At 39.9% G+C, this 19,443-nt stretch overlaps 1 protein-coding gene across 3 annotated transcripts; it reads left to right on the top strand.

The window, feature by feature from the left end:
• The first annotated feature begins 148 nt into the window (after nucleotides 1-148).
• Nucleotides 149-4,595, top strand: xrcc2 (X-ray repair complementing defective repair in Chinese hamster cells 2). Of its 3 annotated transcripts, none has more exons than XM_058413647.1 (4): nucleotides 149-187; nucleotides 491-580; nucleotides 917-998; nucleotides 2,188-3,204. In XM_058413647.1, exons 2-4 carry the CDS (start codon nucleotides 542-544, stop codon nucleotides 2,949-2,951), a joined length of 885 nt encoding a protein of 294 aa, XP_058269630.1. In that variant the 5' UTR covers nucleotides 149-187; nucleotides 491-541; the 3' UTR covers nucleotides 2,952-3,204. The 3 variants fall into 3 exon arrangements, 2 of the variants coding, with proteins under 2 accessions (XP_058269630.1, XP_058269539.1); XR_009206972.1 differs by lacking the exon at nucleotides 149-187 and adding an exon at nucleotides 3,277-4,595 and having other exon boundaries at nucleotides 527-580; nucleotides 2,188-3,128; XM_058413556.1 differs by lacking the exon at nucleotides 149-187 and having other exon boundaries at nucleotides 236-580.
• Nucleotides 4,596-19,443: the final 14,848 nt, after the last annotated feature.

Here is a 19,443-nt window from a genome sequence, read left to right as displayed (position 1 = left end):
CCAGAACCCTGTGTAGAGTATTATGGTACAGAAAGGTGTTTGTCTGTATGTTTATAGTGGACTTGTACTTTATAGTTTTCAGTCGTTTAGTCCTGAGCCCACAATATTTTTTTTTATTCAGGCAAACGCGATAGCTACCCTTAATGTAAAGGGGTCCTCGAAATGCAGCATGTGACCGTGCTATGAGGTTAAACTAATATATAATTAGTCATTTATAAATATCGGCAGATAAAATCTTTATATGTTATGGTGGAAATCTTAAATTCTCGATTTTTTTTTAGCAGAGAAGTGTTTAAATGTAAAAACTTCGTCCTTCCCACACCATTATTTTTACGCTAATTATTTGTAAAATAGCAAATATCTGTACACGTGAAACACCGACAGTCGTGTTTTTACTGTATTGTCTTTTTTATTTAATTGCTTTTTTTATTTGGAAGTACTTTGTTTTTATTAGCGACGCATTATTTACACGGAAGTGGACTTTTCGCAGGAATCCGTACGGCGCATGCGCAGAGCCCGCAGTAGCGTAGGATGATGAGAGATGACCGGTCGGGTCAGGATGGCTGAAAATGGTGCACAGGTATAAACAGATTTATGATTATTTACTTGAAATCTTACAGCTAATAAAACATTTTACACTTTCGTTGTAAGTTGTGTGTCATGTAGGGTTAATATCTGGTGTTTATAGACTAATATTAACCCTCATTAGTCGGTTAGTTATTAGTAAACACATCTGTAACACATCTGTGTGTTTGATCAAAGTATGGTATCATGAGAGTATATATTTACATTTATCTAAAACATGATATGTCTTAAAAACACCCACCTACTGTCATGTTTTTGACAGTAAGTGTGTCACACCTGATTAACGTTACAGTTCCTGCAGTTTATTACCCAGACATTTTGTGTGTTTCAGCTCTTAGCCAGGATTGAGGGGAGAAGATCGCTCCAAGACATCGATCAGCACGTTTTCCCTGTGAATGGTGGTCCAGCTCAAGGTAACTAACTGAAATAAAAATTTCACTTGCTTCACACCAGAACTTGGAAACTGAAATCCATCCATCCATTGATTTAACTAACTAACCATCTATACGTTCATTCTCCCATTCACCCATCCAGCATTTAATTCAACAATCTAACCATCAGTTCATTCAGTCCACCAACCATCCACCCATCCAGTGAGCCCACTAACAATTATTCCTTCCTTCCAGTGAGCCTACCAACATTTCATCCATGCATCTGTCCATCTATCCATCCATCGATCAATCCATCCATCCATCCATCCATCCATCCAGTGAGCCCACTAATAAATATTCCATCTGTCCAGTGAGCCATCAACCATTAATCCATCTATCCATCCATTCATCAATCAATCTTGTGTGCCTACCAACCTTCCATCTATCTATCCATCCATCCAGTGAGCCCATCAACCATTAGTCCATCCATTTATCCATCCATCTTGTGTGCCTACCAACCTTCCATCCATCCATCTATCTATCCATCCAGTCTGGCTATCCATCCATCCATCCATCCATCCATCCATCCAGCGAGCTCCCCAGCCATTCATTCAGGCATGCATCCAACCACCCACCCATCCAGTGAGGCTAACAGCCATTCATAAATCCATCCCTTTAGTCATACATTCAATTCAGTTTGTCATTACCCATCTATCTCTCCATCCAAGCAATCCAACAAACCATCCACTGGAAACTGAAACACTTTGCGTTAACTAATTCTTTTCATTACCATCTATTCCACCCTCCAGCTATCTATCTATCCATCTATCCAGCCAGCTATACAGTAGACACTAAATTGCTTGCAATTACCTCATTTTTTTTGTTAGTATCCATTTTATTACAATCTAACCATCTATCTCTTCATCCAAACAATCCCTGAAATAAACTGAAATAAATGTCATAAGATATTTCTTACATTTCCATCCATCCATCCATCCATCTATACAATAAAAACTGACATTCTTGTCATTGCCTACTTTTTTTATATTAAATTCCATCCATCCATCCATTTATCCAACGAACCAGTAATTCATCCAACTAAGCACACAGTAGAATCTTAGATGCTTGTCATAGACAATTTGTTTTACGTTACCATCCATTCATTCGTCCATTCATGTGATTCGAACCAAAGGACTTGTTATTAATATATTTTTCTGCTTTTCATCTCCAGGTGATGTCATCGAGTTTCATGGAGTAGAAGGGAGCGGTAAGACGGAGGTGTTGTACCGCCACCTGAGCCGCTGTATCCTCCCCACACACAGCGGAGGCCTGGAGGTGGAGGTTGTCTTCATAGACACAGACTACCACTTCGACATGCTGCGTCTGGTGAGCATCCTGGAGGCCTGCTTGACCCCATCACCTCTAGAGAGCGAGATGGATGTGCAGATGGATACAGAGGTGGTCCGGTCCAGCCTGGGTCGCCTCTCTGTGCTCCACTGCTCCAGCTCCGTCCAGCTCCTCCTCACGCTGCACTATCTGGAGGGAACTCTGTGTAGCCGACCCGCCCTCTGCCTGCTCATCATAGACAGCATCTCCGCCTTCTATTGGATAGACCGTGCCAATGGTGGTGACAGCCTGGCTCGACAGGAGGCCAATATGAGGAAGTGCACCGAGATCCTGGATAGGCTCAGGAGAGACTATGGCCTTGTCGTTTTTGCCACCACACATGCGGTCATGAGGAATTATTCGTCCAGCTCGACAGCATCTGGATCATCTGAGCCGTGGAAATGCAGCTTGGACTTCGATAAGCAGTATCTCAGTCGAGCCTGGCAAAAGATACTCACACACAGACTTCTGTTCTCCAAAAGTGACCAAAGTAGCGTATCTGAGGGGAACAAACAGCTGTTCTCAGTGGTGTGTAACACTGTAAGGACTAAAGGTGTTCATCGATGTGTGTTTTACGTCACAGAAGCTGGAGTTCAGTTTACTGAGTGACCTGCACACATCTGTGCCATTACATCAGATCTTTCAGGGGACAAAATAACAGGAAGTGTTCAGGGTCTGATCTCTGAAGGTTTGAACATCTATAACACGGAAAACAAGATCATCAGCAGGTTAAGGACAGTCAGAGGACTGGACAACTCGTCTCATCAGCCATTTTTCCTGTATTAAGTAATAACTATTGATTTTTTTTTCTTTTCTTAAATGTTATTTTGATACACAACACTACAGGATTTTAATAAAGAAACTAGAAATAACTTGTGTCTGATTTTCTTTTATTTTTAATGCATTTACTTTTATTTTACTTTGCACCTTAAAGATATTGGACCACTGATCAGAAGGTTCAAATCCCTGAGCCACCAAGCTTCCAGTGCTGGGCCCTTGAGCAAGGCCCTTAATACTGAACTGCTCAGTTGTACAAATGAGATAAAGGTAAGTTGCTCTGGATAAGGGTGATGCCGGTAAGGTACAGAAAGAACTGGAACGATGTCTTTCCACAATCTGCTTTCATTACTAATGTCCTTTTATTACAGAAAGTTATTAAATGAGGCTGTTCTCTGAGGATAAAGAGTTACTCTGTTCTTCTTCTTCTTCTCCTCCTCTTTCCCATCTTACTCTGTGACTCATGCTCCGTTCATCTTTCCTCAGAATTTGGAAGTCCTTTTTGTAGTCCAAGGAATTACTCCATCTCCAGGTTTTGTATCTAAAAGCTGCTGCTGCTCTGCTGCAATCATAAAGACTTTTTAGAAGCTTTCCATTTCAAGTCTGCTTCTTCTCAGTGAGCTTCACCACTGCCTTGTTCATGATGGATCTAAATCTACATCCAGATTCCTGTAAAGCTGCTTTGTGACAATATCTTTTGTTAAAAGTGCTTTAGAAATAAAATTGCAAACCACATAAATTTACATAGGCTTGTGCACTTGCTTAACATCACCACGTGGAAACTGATATCCATCTATCCATCCATTAATTAACTATTAATTACAACTAACTAACTATCTATATATTCATATATAGATATCATATCTATCTATATCATATCTATATATCTATCATATATATTCATTCTCTCATTCATCCAATTCATCCATCCACCCATCCAATGAGCCTACCAACCTTTCACTCCATTCATCCGAGCCTAGCAACCATTCATCCAACTTTTCATCCATCCATCCATCCATCTAGTGAGCCTCCCAACCATTCATCCATCCATCCCTCCAGTGAGCCTACCATCCATCCACCCACCCATGCATCCATCCATTCAACCATCCCTCTGGTGAGCCTATCATCCATCCATCCATCCATCCAGTGAGCCTACCAATCATTCATCCATTCGGTGAGTCTACCAACCATCCATCCATACATCCATCTATCCATCCATCCAGTGAGCCTACCAATTATTCATCCAACTATTCTTCCATCCATCCACCCATCCAGTGAGCTTACCAACCTTTCAATCCATCCATCCAGTGACCCTACCAACCTTTCAATCCATCCATCCATCCATCCATCCATCCAACCATCCATATAATAAAAATAATGAACAAAATATAGGGTAAAAGATATCATATATGGTAAAAAGAATGTATTGTATTTTTCTCTTTATTCCCTTATTTTGTCTATTATCTTTACTTTGTACAGCCTCCTAATTTATTGTATTTTTTAAATATTAATATAATTATGTATTTTATTTTATATTTAAATTCTATTTTGAAGAATTGATAATATCTTATATATATATATATATATATATATATATATATATATATATATATCTATATATATATATATATATATATATATATATATAAATCAGAACATTTCTGTGAGGTTCTGGGTAGCAGTATACAGACTTTCTTTACAAACACAACCGAAGCTATATCACTGTTTTGCTCGTCATAGAGTAGAAAAGTGTTGACGAAGCAGGTAGTGCTGCCAGTTCAATCCTGAGCTTGGGTTACTCTCAGTGTAGAGTTCCACATGTTTGCCTCATGTCCTTTTGTGTTTCTTCCGGGTTCTCAGGTTTCTTACACATCCCAAAAACATGCAGGTTGTTAGATTGGTAGCTCTAAATTGTATAAATGTGCATGGTGCCCTGAGATGGACTAGCCTACCATCCAGGCTGTATTCCGTTTATTTGTATAATGCTTTTAACAATGGAAATTGTCATAAAGCTGCTTTACAGGAATGTATGAATTCAAGATACAAATTTTAAATTGAGAACAAATGAGCAAGCCATATGTGACAGTGGTGAGGAAAAACTCCCAGAGATGTTATAAAGAAGAAACCTTGAGAAGAACCAGGCTCAAAAGTGAACCCCATCTTTTTTGGGTGACATTTTCCTTCTATAACTGTGTACTATATAGTCAAAAACTGCAATTGCATGACCAGGAACTTCATTAACCTGAATCTTTTTGAAGTTATCAACTCTTCACTGTTGGAGACTTGAGCGCACAACTGTTCATGGCAATTGCTCTCCAAAGTCTGCTCCATGGTTTTTAAGTGATACCATCCACGGCAATCTCATTTATCTCCAGGATGTCCGCATGGAGCCCATCTTCACCAGCAGGATCTTTTATATTTTACTAACTGCTTGGTTGGTTCTTGATTTATGCTTACTTTTAAGTCTTGGGTCATCTGCAAGCTTGTAAGTTTATGTGGGCTCTTTCTCTTACTCATTCTGTCTAGAGAATCTTCCACACATCCAGTGCTGGAGCATCTGTGTAGGATGGACTTCTGGTTGGTGCTCTCCATCTGTCCATTCTAATGATCCAGTGGATCGACTGGATTCAGCTTTCATTAGATGGTCAAAGGTCAACTACAAAGAGTCTGCTTGCCTAGTCTCTTCAGTGACTGGTGGTATTTAAGCTTGGAGTGGTCAGTCAGACCAAGGAATAGGTGTAGGTTTCTATCCAGCTAGCATTTCTGCTCTTCTAATGACTCTTAATTCATGACATCCTAGTTTTGTAGTGAAAAGATTTTGGTTTGTGGATACTGTTTAGAAGAATACCATGCCATTGTTATAATAGTGCACTTTTGCTCACATTTGGGGCATCCCCCTTGCCACAAAGGGCAATTTTGAATCAGGATGTTTTAGCACAGGGGCTCAGGTGTACTTGGAGCCTGGAGCCTTTTAGGTCCCTGATGGATTGGGTTGCCACTGATTTCCATCTGACCTAATTTTCCTCCCTTCAGCAGGGTGATTAGAGGAGCTGAACGTTTAAAAAAGCATTTGATAGAAATTGGCAAAACCAAGGAATCAGTGGAGTTTGTTGATGGTCCGAGGCTCTGGCCAGTTACCTACTGCTTGGTCATTTTGACCCCCTGCTCATCACAGTCTGGTAAAACAGACATTTCTTAGTTTTGATAATCAAGCAAACATTTCAGAACCGTACACGTATGTTGAATCTTTTCAGACATGGTATCCAAGTGTATTAAAATCGATATAGACTATTACACTGTGTCTATTATGTTACATAACACATCAACAGTAGAACAGTAGAAGACAGAGGGGGGATTAATCAATCTATGTGGCATGATCAGTTAACATAGTACCCCTAGTGGTGGAAAAGACTGCCTTCTGAGGATCTACCAGGGGTTAACTGTTTTTTAACAGATGTCAGCAAAGGAAGTGGCTATCAATACTTGATGGTTATCTTATTTAGAACCCTACAATCTTCTGACTACACTTCTGAAGACCGTGGTTAACCTCTCCAGAGTAGCCACAGTGTTCTTCTTCATTTCTCCTCAGGGAAGTAGCCAACTGTATTGGTCTTCATCCAAATTATAGTTTGCCGGAGGACCTGTGAGACCTTGTGTCCATTTGATTTACAAGGCACCCGAACTTAAACTGTCAGTATGCCAAAAAAGTTTGCACTGCATCTCTTCCTTAAGTGGGTTCATTCCAACCGCTAGAAGAGGCAAAGGTCAGAAGAGCAGAGCAAATTCAGTGTCCACAATGGTGCTTAAATCTCATACATCACATAAAATGTTTCCAGTAAATAGCAAGAAGAATGTGTTGATTCTGGCAATGCCATAGAGGGAAGCTCTGGTGGCTGAAATAATTGCAACAGGAAGCCTCAGCACTGTTAGAGCCTACCATTGTAATGATCCAGAAGAACCAAACAGGAAGTAGAGATGGCAGATTTGATGAGAGGAGGAGGCTGGATCTGAGGAGGCTGGAGGATAAAGGGTGGATCTGAAAACTGGACAAATGGTGAGCTGTAGTGTTAGCCCTGGTTAACCACACCCTGAGATAGTTCAATGGAATTTCTGCATTACATGTCTGGTGAGATTGCTACAGACATGTCACAGTTAGGTCTAACTGCAAGCCTTGATTAAATACCTAAATCAGCAGGCAAAAATTGCAGTCAGGATGTAGGCAAATATCAATCAAACAGATCTTCTGGTGGATTCTGGGCAATCGAACTCATACATAATAAACAATGTGTAGAACATATATGGGAAAATGGCTAAACCTAGTGTTGGCTTCTGAAATGGTCATGGGTTTAAATGAAATAAAAGAATGTTGTTGTTGTTGTTGTTGTTGTCCTTCCCTGCCTGAAGCAACCTTATAATTTTTACCTGAGCTTGGAACCAGCACTGAGAGTTAACCCTTCAGTGGCTGGGTGGGTTCCCTGTGGTAAGAGCTTCGGATTTTGCTGCTTGACCACCAGAGACAAAAGAAAAAAAAAGAATGTAAAGAATGTAATAATTTCAAAATGTTACAACAGTAATTTTTGACTTGTATCTCTTGTATATCTTCAAGCAAGTCGACTTCAAAACACAGCTAAACTGTTTGTGTTCCCTTCTGGCCGGTGGTAGCTCAAATGGTCAAGGCTCTGGATTGTTGATCAGAAGAAGCCCTAGCATTGCTAAGCTGCCACCGGTGGGCCCTTGAGCAATTCCCCCAACCCATCTGCTCCAGGGGCGCTGCATGATGGCTGACTCTGCGCTCTGACCCCAACTCTTCAAGGCTGGGATATGAGAAGAAAGAATTTTACTGTACAGTGATTTATATGTGACAAATAAAGGCTACTTAAATGAACTTAACTTAAATATCTAGTGTGGGTCCTCCATTTTAAACCCAGATAACTCTAGCTGTAAAATAATAAAGTGGTATTGTGTTCCATATGCAGTGCTACTTTTATGATTGACATGTAGCTAAGATCATTAGCTGGCAGGTAATAGACAGGATCCATGTTTTCTCAATATCATGCCTCCATCTTCATCACATCATTCTCAAACACATGTTTACTGTTGTCTTAAAATGATCTAGAATTCAAAAATATATAATTTTGAATGTGGTCTTGTCATTAAGATCTAGTGAAATGAAGCTCTTCTATTTACATACAGTACGTCTTGAGCCTAAAGACATGAAGAGAAAGATTCTTCAGCTGATCATTTTTCAGGAACTCTTATAGGTTCCCTATATTTGATTCCCTACTACATAAGGAGGTTTCCCTATCAGTCGGGGTTCCCTGTAGAGACAAATAGCCGAGCTCATGAAGCTATATTAAAGACACCACTCCACTTCCAACGTTGTCCCATAGCCTCCACATTCCATAATCTTCATTTTACCAGATGAGAGCTTGCACAGCAATCTTGGCCATAGGGGAAATATGGTATGTCTTGGTGTTCAGCCAAGGTACCACCATATTCCAGAGCAGGGCAAAGCAGAACCCCATCTGCTGTAGGGGTTTTCCCACACCTGGTGTCCCCTTACTGATAACACAGCAAAGCAGCTTGGCAATGACACCTGAACGGTGACTCACTTTTCTTCTATTAGCTTGCCCCTACATGGATTGTATATGTACTTTAGTGACCTCAGGCCCATGTCACTAAGAGTTTAATGCTCCCAGTAGGGCCACCCTTGGTGAACAGATCTGGGGTGAGAGGTCAGACAAAGAGCAATCCCTAATGACCCCATGGGAGAAGACTGGATTGACCTTCTCAGCTGTGACCCCAAGAGGAAAAGGGTAAGAAAAATTGAATGAACATTTAGCTTGATTGGTTGATCCAGGGCAAAACTGTAGGTCATGATAATGATTTTCATGCCATTCTCAATGAGTGTTAACTGTGCCAGCACTGTTCGTCTGGGGTTCTCTCTAAGTAAGCTTATTAAATACTGTTTAGAAACACTAGAGGATAAGATATTAGACTCTAATGTATTTGTCTGGGGTATGGTGCACTGAACCACAATGAATTTGCATGAATTAATTGATATTAATTACATAGCCACCATCAACGGGGGGTGAGGTCAAGCTCTGGCTGTGAATATGAGAAGAATTTGCAGAGAACTGGCAGGTAATGAGTAAGTGGTAACACCTGCAGTGAGCAGAAATGTTGTGTGTGCCAGTTGTTTCGTTTTAACGTAATTTAGTTTACTAAGTAGAGAGCTGAATGGTGGTCCAGGGGAAAATTTTAAAAAGAAAGACTACTCTGAAACCTGCCTCCCATGACCTCATTCCTCGTACCCTTTACTAGGGTTCTACAAAAATGTTCAGCAAACTCCAGCTTCCAAAATCAGGCAAAATAAGGCTTTGTGTCTAACATTGCTGACGCTAATACAGGCTGAAAAGTGATATAAATCACTGTTACACTGATGGAAAGCATGGTCTGATACAGTAGGTATGTCTTTTGCATTCCATTATTCCAATATGGTGCCTTGGGATAGATAAGCATCCCATCCAGGTGTATTCCCACCTCGCCCCTGTGTCCCCATTATAGGGTACATATCTGTATCATGTACTGAAGAGAAAAAGGATAGAGTGGGTCTAATAATCAGCATGGTGTTTAGAACCACAGGAAAACACAGGAATGAAGAAATGTATCTACAAACTTAAAAACCTGTGCATAAAATGCACAAACACGGGAGGGTATAAATAACTAAAGGTAAACAAAAAGAAGAGTACGATCAGGAAAGTCTATAACAGGACAGGAAAGGAGATAGGAGCAAAATGAAAACAAAGTGCACATGACTTTAATAAACAAAACATAAAACATGGAAGCAAAGAGAGCTACAGTGTTTGCTGGAAGGCAGATTTGTGACAGGATAAAGCAGTTACTGAAGATATTGAATTCAGAAAAGGGAATTGTTCTAAAAACATCACCACAACGGACATAACGGTGTAAACTACAGTGGAACCTTGGCATACGAATGTCCTTCCTTATGAAATTTTCGCCTTAAGAACTGAAATTTGCATCAGTTTATGCAGCATTTTTGACAAAGGAATGAACTGAACGCCGGCTAAGTTGCACGTACATCCAGGAGTCGTTCAAAACTTGTTAGCATCAGTGGAAAGCCAACCAAAGCAAGTTTACGAATTTTACGAAATGTTTTTCAGTCAGTGAAAGCTGTTTGGAAAGAGTCAACCCACAATACCAACGTTTCCTTCAGCATGCGTTAAAGCTAAAGCTAGGTGAGTTTTCGGGTGTTTTGTTGATGACAGATTGGTGGTGTGGGCGGTCTGTTCTATTTTTAGCCCAAGCTTGGTGGCACGACTTCCTGTGAGGAGCCTTGACATGGAAGGCTTGGCTTGGGTCAGTTCTTTGTAAGCAGTTTACATACGCTTCATATTGGGAATATTGGACATGTTTTTGGGAGCTGGAACGGATTATCTGCATTTACGTTATTTCTGATGGGAAAGTTTGTTTCACAATATTAAGAAAATTAAGAACCCATCTCCAGAACCAATTAAATTTGTATGCTGAGGTTCCACTGTATATCTATGTTATTCATTCATTTTAGAAAAAAATCCATTTACACATACTCTTATCAGACTTCATAAAAAAATCGATCCACAGACAACACTCTACGTTTATTTGCAACTGTCTTTATCTCACTTTATAATGGTATATTGTTGCTGCATTACTGTTTATACCGTTATACTGTTTATTTTGGTTTCTTAAATGTTATTAACTATTTATTTACTTAATGTTTTTAACTGTTAACTGCCAAGCCTATTATGTTGTTTTCTACCACTGTGTACACACAATGACAATAAAGGAGATCATTTATTTATTCACTGTAATAATCAGATTTGTAACGCAATCGGTTTAAAAAGTTTTCATGAAAACACCTCGATCGATCCGACTGAGCTTGACCCAAATGGAATTTCGATTGGATTGGAGGGGGAGTGTAGCTCTGAAATAATTTGGAAAAGATTAGCTATGTAAACACTTAAATGTTTGAATATTTTATAAATCTAATTAAAAAATTATGATTTCTTTCATAAAACATGTCATTGTTGTCCACACATGGCATCCTTATCACCTTAAATCTTGACGATCCTCATTGCCTGAAGTTTGATGGCATTCTGTGTTGTATGTCCAGCCTGTATATGGAAATTAATAACCACAAAATGCACTATAATGAGCATCACATGGCTGGTGTCAGAGGTGAGAGTCTCTATTTGCTAGTGTATCCTTGGATTTCATCCCTTTACCTAGCAAATTTCTTTGTGATCATCAGTATGCTGTCAGTGGAAAGCAGCCCAAGATTTTTCCATCTGCTGATGTATGTTCACTTTGCTTCTCTCATCTGTAGTCATTAGAGCAGTGTATCCTTGTTCAGGGGAAGCGATGGCTGCATCCAAAAGTAGTCGAGATAACAATTCCCCCACTCCACTAGGCTGGTGTGCATTAGACCCTCTTCAAATTTCTTTACCCTGAAACGTAAACACGGTTTTCAACCAACATGACCTGCCGATGGCTCCACGGTTGAAGGCTTTGCCACAGCACCTTCCACTCAGGAAGGATCTTATGTCCCGGCTCGAAGGCTAAATGTCCACATCCAGATCACTTTCTCGTAAGATTGGTCACAGGTGAGAGATTGCGAAACCTGCAGACTGCGAACTTTTCAGAAACCCCAGCAGTACTACTGAAGCCCTCTCCAGCCTGTGATTGGAGAAGAATTAGTGTGGTGTGTGCAATAATCTGTGTGATACTGTGCTATGCTCAGTTCCCATGGGATTCTCCTTCCTTCAGGAACTGTTCAAATCAAGTGGTTATCCATCCGTGCTTAAAGTTTGTGTAGATACCGAGCCGGCTTTACTCTGTATGGTTTTTGGCCTGTTTTTGCTGCTGCTGCAGATAAAACCCACACTGTGAAAAAGAATTTTTGATGCAGGAGTTGTGAACAGAACGCATGTGACCCGCTCATAATTTGGTGCGACCAAAGACTTCCGATGACAAACGTCTATCAATGGCAGAGGTTTTGCTATTGACATGTGTGACCTATTAAGAGTGTGAGTGTTGCAGTATTCGGGAGCAGTGGTGGTTAGTGGTGGGGCTCGATGGTTAAAGCTCTGGGTTACTGGTCAGAAGGTCAAGGGGTCAAGCCCTAGCTGCCTCTGTGGGACCATTGAGCAAGACCCCATCAGACCCCCAGCTTCCTAACAAACTGGGATATCCAAAGAAAATATTTACACTGTGATGTGATATATATGTGACAAACAAAGGCTTCTTCTTCTGATTCCTCATCATCTAAATGTTATCAGAACATGAGATGACACAAAGCTCTAGAAATGGGATAGTGGCATAATTAATGAAAAATGCCAACGGTCAGAAAATCCAGAACGCACCGATGACCTCAAGCTTTCCTTGCAGAATGTTTGTGTTTTCTATATGAGCTGATTTCTGTATCATGCTGATTGATGACGTAAGAAAGAACATCTTAGAAGATAGAAGATCTGACAAATATTAATGTTAAAAGAACGCTTTAGAAGTGAATAAATGGAAAGCCCGAGTGCTTGCTTAATATCACCTCCAACTCATACGTTCTCACTACAACTGAAGGATTTTAGGGAGACTTAAGGAGCACTCAAGTAGTCCTCAAACACATTTATCCAAAGCCAACAAAGTTCTCATGATTCCAGTATTGATCTTGGGGCCGATATTACATTTCTGTTTATGGTGTACTGGATTGATTAGTGTGTTGAAGCAGCTTCCTTCACCGATTACTAGAACACACACTCCCTCACACCCTCTTAGGACTAGTACAGACCTCATGTGAACGTAGCTGCTGACGTCCATCAAATATAATAATAAGAAGAAGCCTTTATGATTGTCATATATACAGTGGAACCTCAGGATACAAATGCCACCCTTTATGAATATTCGGCTTAGGTATATAAATTTTGCAAGAAATTCGCATCAGCATACGAACTGAATGCCGGCTAAGTTGTGCATAAGTCTGGGAGCGATTCAAAACTTGTTAGCGTCAGTGGAAAGCCAAGCAAAGCCAACTGAAGCAAGATTCAGCGAAAGCTGTTAGGAAAGAGTCAACCCCTGATAACAACGTTGCCTTCAGCATGCATTCTAAAGCTAGGTGATTTTTGGGGTGTTTTTTTGTTGACAGATTGGTGGTGTGGGCGGTCTGTTCTATTTTTAGCCCAAGCTTGGTGGCACGACTTCCTGTGAGGAGCCTTGACATGGAATGCTTGGCTTGGGTCAGTTCTTTGTAAGCAGCCATACAGTTTCCATACGCTTCATATTGGGAATATCGGTCATATTTTTGGGCGGCTGGAACGGATTATCTGCATTTACATTATTTCTGATGGGAAATTAACCACTTGAGCTAAAAAAAAAACTCCCGTTATAGTCACACTGCTATCCATCATCCACTGTTCCACATTTAATGGTCAGTAGGAATAATACAGGACTCTGTATCTGGTAGACATCCTTATCATTAGAGTAACAAATCTAATTTTTTGGAGTCTTTGGAGTCTGTGGTAGCTTGGCAGTACTGCGATTTGAGCTCACAACTGTCTGAAGAGAGGGATAATATCTTACCCACTGCCCACCCACTGATGAACGCTATAACCATAGCAACCAGTAGGAGGATAGGAACGCCTACTGGAGACTTGTGTGAATGTAGTATGAAGTCTCATGCTCATGTATGTACAGTGATGGCTTTGGGAGTCTATAGTCCAGGTCACAGTGATGTGTTTTATTCCTAGAAATGAAATTTCACCTTCAGTTTAGATTGAAGTTTTTCCAAAAACTTAAATAGCATGTTAACATGATCAGAGGGACGGAAAAGAATGAGAAAAAATAATGATTTATGTTAGAAAACAAAGAATACCAGATTTATCAATCAAAAATGGGATGATTTAAAAGATCTCACTGGTTGAGATGACCCTTATCCAGAGTGACTTACACTCGTTTTTCATTTTATTTTTTAATACAACCAAGCAATTGAGGGTAAAGGGCATTGCTCAGGGGTCCAGCAGGGGTAACTTGTTGGCCCTGGAATTTCCAGCTCTTTAACTTGGCAGTTGAGTTTTTCCAATTTCTGGAACATCTCTGTGAGCCTGTTCTTCCTGAACATCCATACCCTTCTGCTCACACGGTACGTCAGGCTTTTACCCACAGACCATACCTGCTCCCACTCCTTCCAATTCCTAGACCACACAAACTTACTAGCTCTATGCCTATTAATGACCAGCTCTATGCCCATTAATGACCAGTTCTATGCCCATTAATGACCAGCTCTATGCCCATTAATGACCAGCTCTATGCCCATTAATGACCAGCTCTATGCCCATTAATGACCAGCTCTATGCCCATTAATGACCAGCTGTATGCCCATTAATGACCAGTTCTATGCCCATTAATGACCAGCTCTATGCCCATTAATGACCAGCTCTATGCTCATTAATAAACAGCCCTATGCCCATTAATGACCAGCTCTATCCCCATTAATGACCAGCTCTATAGCCCATTAATGACCAGCTCTATCCCCATTAATGACCAGCTCTATAGCCCATTAATGACCAGCTATATCCCCATTAATGACCAGCTCTATAGCCCATTAATGACCAGCTCTATCCCCATTAATGACCAGCTCTATAGCCCATTAATGACCAGCTCTATCCCCATTAATGACCAGCTCTATAGCCCATTAATGACCAGCTCTATGCCCATTAATGACCAGCTCTATAGTCCATTAATGACCAGCTCTATGCCAATTAATGACCAGCTCTATAGCCCATTAATGACCTGCTCTATGCTCATTAATAAACAGCTCTATAGCCCATTAATGACCTGCTCTATGCTCATTAATAAACAGCTCTATGCCCATTAATGACCAGCTCTATGCCCATTAATGACCAGTTCTATGCTCAATAATAAACAGCTCTATCCCCATTAATGACCAGCTCTATAGCCCATTAATGACCTGCTCTATGCCCATTAATGACCAGCTTTATAGCCATTAATAAACAGCTCTATGCCCATTAATGACCAGCTCTATAGCCCATTAATGACCTGCTCTATGCCCATTAATGACCAGCTTTATAGCCATTAATAAACAGCTCTATGCCCATTAATGACCAGTTCTATGCCCATTAATGACCAGCTCTATGCTCATTAATAAACAGCTCTATGCCCATTAATGACCAACTCTATAGCCCATTAATGACCAACTCTATACCCATTAAGAAACAGCTCTATAGCCCATTAATGACCAGCTCTATGCCCATTAATGGCCAGCTCTATGCTCATTAATAAACAGCCCTATGCCCATTAATGACCAGCTCTATCCCCATTAATGACCAGCTCTATAGCCCATTAATGACCAGCTCTATAGCCCATTAATGACCTGCTCTATGCTCATTAATAAACAGCTCTATGCCCATTAATGACCAGCTCTATGCCCATTAATGACCAGTTCTATGCTCAATAATAAACAGCTCTATCCCCATTAATGACCAGCTCTATAGCCCATTAATGACCTGCTCTATGCCCTTTAATGACCAGCTTTATACCCATTAATAAACAGCTCTATGCCCATTAATGACCAGTTCTATGCCCATTAATGACCAGCTCTATGCTCATTAATAAACAGCTCTATGCCCATTAATGACCAGCTCTATAGCCCATTAATGACCAACTCTATACCCATTAAGAAACAGCTCTATGCCCATTAATGACCAGTTCTATGCCCATTAATGACCAACTCTATGCCTTTTAATGACCAGCTTTATACTCATTAAGAAACAGTTCTATGCCCATTAATGAACTGCTCTATTCCCATTAATTCCCATTAATAAATTTTCAAAAACACAATTGTTGATCTTTCCTGAATTGTTTCATAACTCAGTGATGTTAAGGATCATGGAATAACTCGATATGGATAAAAGATTTAAAGATAAAACCAGAAGGGGGGTCGTGTAGATCGTTCCAGATCTAATTCTCCTCCTCTACTTGTTTCAGAATGATTAAGACCATCCATTTAGAGCACTATGTATGGGATAAATATATCGTGTATAGCACGGATTTGTGAGGAAAAAACATGAATTAAAAACCCCAGCTGATTTACTTATGCGTGAGATAATTGAATCAATCCCCAGGCATTTGCTTTTAATCCGAGCTGATTATAGACTGCGTGTGTTTTCATTCATCTCACTGATGAAACACAACCAGCGCTGTTTGTTGCGTTTCATTCAGACGACCTCCTAGCCCTTACACCCCAGCTTTGTCTCACACACACACTCACTCACACACACACACACACACTCACACACACACACACACACACTCACTCACACACACACACTCTCACACACACACACTCACTCACACACACACTCACACACACACACTCACACACACACACACACACACACTCACACACACACACACACACACACTCACACACACACACACACACACACACTCACACACACACACACACACACACACACTCACACACACATAAAAGAGTTTCTCATGCTAATCAACCTGACACTGAAGATAGTATTGGCCTGGAAACGTAAAAATAAAGGGTTCATTAAAGGTTACGGATGTTAGCGAGGATGTTTAGAGAGAGCCAGGTGCAGAGGGGAGTGAAAGAGATCGAGAGAGAGAGAGAGAGAGAGAGAAACACCATCTCACTGTTTCCAACCATTTCCTTTTACTCTTTTCACAGACTCGTCTGTGTGTCTGTGATTTTAAAAACACAAGGGACTCAGATGAAGGTCAGACTTCCTCTAAAGACTCTAGTAAGGAATTGAACACTTGGGTAGATGCTGTGGTGAGAAAAATAATCAACACAGGGGTTAAAAGGGTTCGAGGACTGGGAGGGGTTAGTGTTACTGTCGATTTTCCCAACAAACACCCACAAGTGTTTATTTAATTATTTTATTAAATTCATTTTACGACACTCTACAGCAATTTGTAAATGTTTCCTTTATTAAAGATCACGTTGTGCTTTTTATCCGTTTCTAGTTACACTGCAATTTTATACTTATATAGGAATGAAGCTTATTTTTTGTTTTAAACTGGTGTTTGCTTATGTGGTGAAGGAAAAGGATTTCTACACAGAAATAAGTAAATAAATATGTGAAGTGATGTACCTTTAAATTAAACCAGGGACGGAGGAAATGCACCACCAATGTGCTTTAAATGTACGCCACATGCATCAGGTATAACATTACCGAGGCACTGAGCAGCCAGGAACTAGCCTTCAGTAGAGTACACTCACTGTCCACTTTATTAGGATCATCCACAAGGCGTGGCGTCTTCATGGCGTCGGTTCTACACGCTGTCGAGAAGATGACGCCGAGATTCTGCTCCCTTTCTACCACACATTTAAATCAGGTCCAAGACAATTATATGCAGTTAGGACACCCCCACTGAATATTCAGTTCTTTATTAAGAAATGTCAACAAGTCAATTTCTGATCTTGTTTTAATTTGTACCTGTAGATGAAAGTGATGTAATTGCATGTAAACAACAAAATATCACTTTGTTTTCACTTATTAAACAAAAGAAATCAACAGAAATGAGTATTTCACCTGAGGAAAAACTGAGGACACCCTATGCCCTAATAGCTAGTGTTTCCCCCATTGGCTGAAATAACCTCACTGACATGTTTCTTGTAGCCAGTTTCCGAGATGGACTGGAAGAAAGTTTCCCCCACTCCTCAATGCAGAATTCCTCCAGCTGTGTGATGTTTGAGGGGTTTCTTGCATGCACAGTCCGTTTCAGATCACCCCACAGGATCTCAATAGGATTTAGATCTGGACTTTGACTCAGCCATTCCAGAATTCTCCATTTTTTCTCCAGATGGATTTCTTGCTGTTTTTCTGGTTGTCATTGTCATGTTGCAAGATGCAGTTCTGCTTTAGCTTCAATTCTTTTGACAGATGGTCATGTAAGAGCACCTTCTAAGAGTTCCTCAAGCACCTTCTGATACAATGTAGAACTCATAATGGATGCTATGATGGTGATCTGGCCAGGTCCTGCTGCAGCAAAGCATCCCCAAACCAGAACACTTCCACCTCCATGTTTCACGGTTGTTTTACGCCAAACATGCCCTGTTATGGTGTCCAAATAGTTCAATTTTAGACTCATCTGACCAAAGCACATTATTCCAAAATTCTTGGCCTTTGTCTCTGTGTTCTTTGGGAAACTTCAGCCTTGCCCTCATGTTTTTTTAGACAGCAAAGGTTGCACACCTCCCATAATAATAAAAGTTGTGTAGTCTCTTTCTGATTGTAGATTCATGCTCTTTGGCATAAACTGTAGAAAAAGCTTGCTGAAGGTCCCGGTATGATATTTTAGGGTTTTTGGAGTTGTCTTTGTGCATCTTGCTCTCAGGGTGAATTTGCTCAGACGGTCTGACCTGGCAATGTGGGCAGTTGTTTTAAATGAGCTTCACTTGTAAATGATTTTCTGGCTAATTCTTCTGAGATCGTTTTAGATCCCTTAAAAGACTTATAAGCATTAACAATCTTCAACAAGGCCTCAGAGAGCTCTTTGGATCTCACCATGGTGATACCTCTCACTTCAGCAATGAGCAAACCAAGCTGAATGTCTGAGGTTTAAATAAGGCAAGCCTCCTTCACAATGCTCTGGAACAATCTTCTGATCATTTGCACCTCATGTCATACACCTGTATGTCATTTTTGGGTGTCCTTACTTTGTCCTCACAAGAAATTGGATTTTTTAAAACTTACATTTTACAGATCATTTACAAATAAAAAGATGTTTCTTTGGTTTTATTTGTTTAGTTATTTTACTTGAATCTTTCAATATTGTTAAAATGAAGATTAAATGCCCATATGTTTAGCCATGCTATGTTATATGCATATATATATATATATATTTATATATATGTTTTTAGTAAATTATTGTTCATCAAGTCTATATTTATATATTTCATATTCTTAGGAAAATAGAAACTGACAAATGATTTTTTTTTAACGATTACAAAAAGGAAGTGAAGCCACAACTTGAATTAGATTTTAATATATATATATATATATATATATATATATATATATATATATATATTTAAAATATTTTGAACCTCATTTATCTGTGTTATTTAAAGGATTTTTATTGTTTTTATTTATTTATTTATTTTACATGTGAGAAATATTGCTCTGTTTTAATTATTGCATGAAAAATTTCTGGGTAAATAATTTAGAACTGAACATTTAATTATTATTTTTTAATAAATCCATTGGAAAAGATT

This window comes from Hemibagrus wyckioides, linkage group LG01 (assembly GCF_019097595.1).
Source record: "Hemibagrus wyckioides isolate EC202008001 linkage group LG01, SWU_Hwy_1.0, whole genome shotgun sequence".
NCBI classification, from domain to species: domain Eukaryota; kingdom Metazoa; phylum Chordata; class Actinopteri; order Siluriformes; family Bagridae; genus Hemibagrus; species Hemibagrus wyckioides.
Note: the sequence above shows the minus strand (reverse complement) of the source record. Positions and strands in the feature narration are given on the sequence as shown.

Coding starts and splice junctions, on each gene's coding strand:
- xrcc2 (XM_058413647.1), top strand. CDS start 542: ATGACCGGTCGGGTCAGGATGGCTGAAAATGGTGCACAG. Junction 581..916: donor TGGCTGAAAATGGTGCACAG/GTATAAACAGAT, acceptor TGTGTGTTTCAG/CTCTTAGCCAGGATTGAGGG. Junction 999..2,187: donor GAATGGTGGTCCAGCTCAAG/GTAACTAACTGA, acceptor TTTCATCTCCAG/GTGATGTCATCGAGTTTCAT.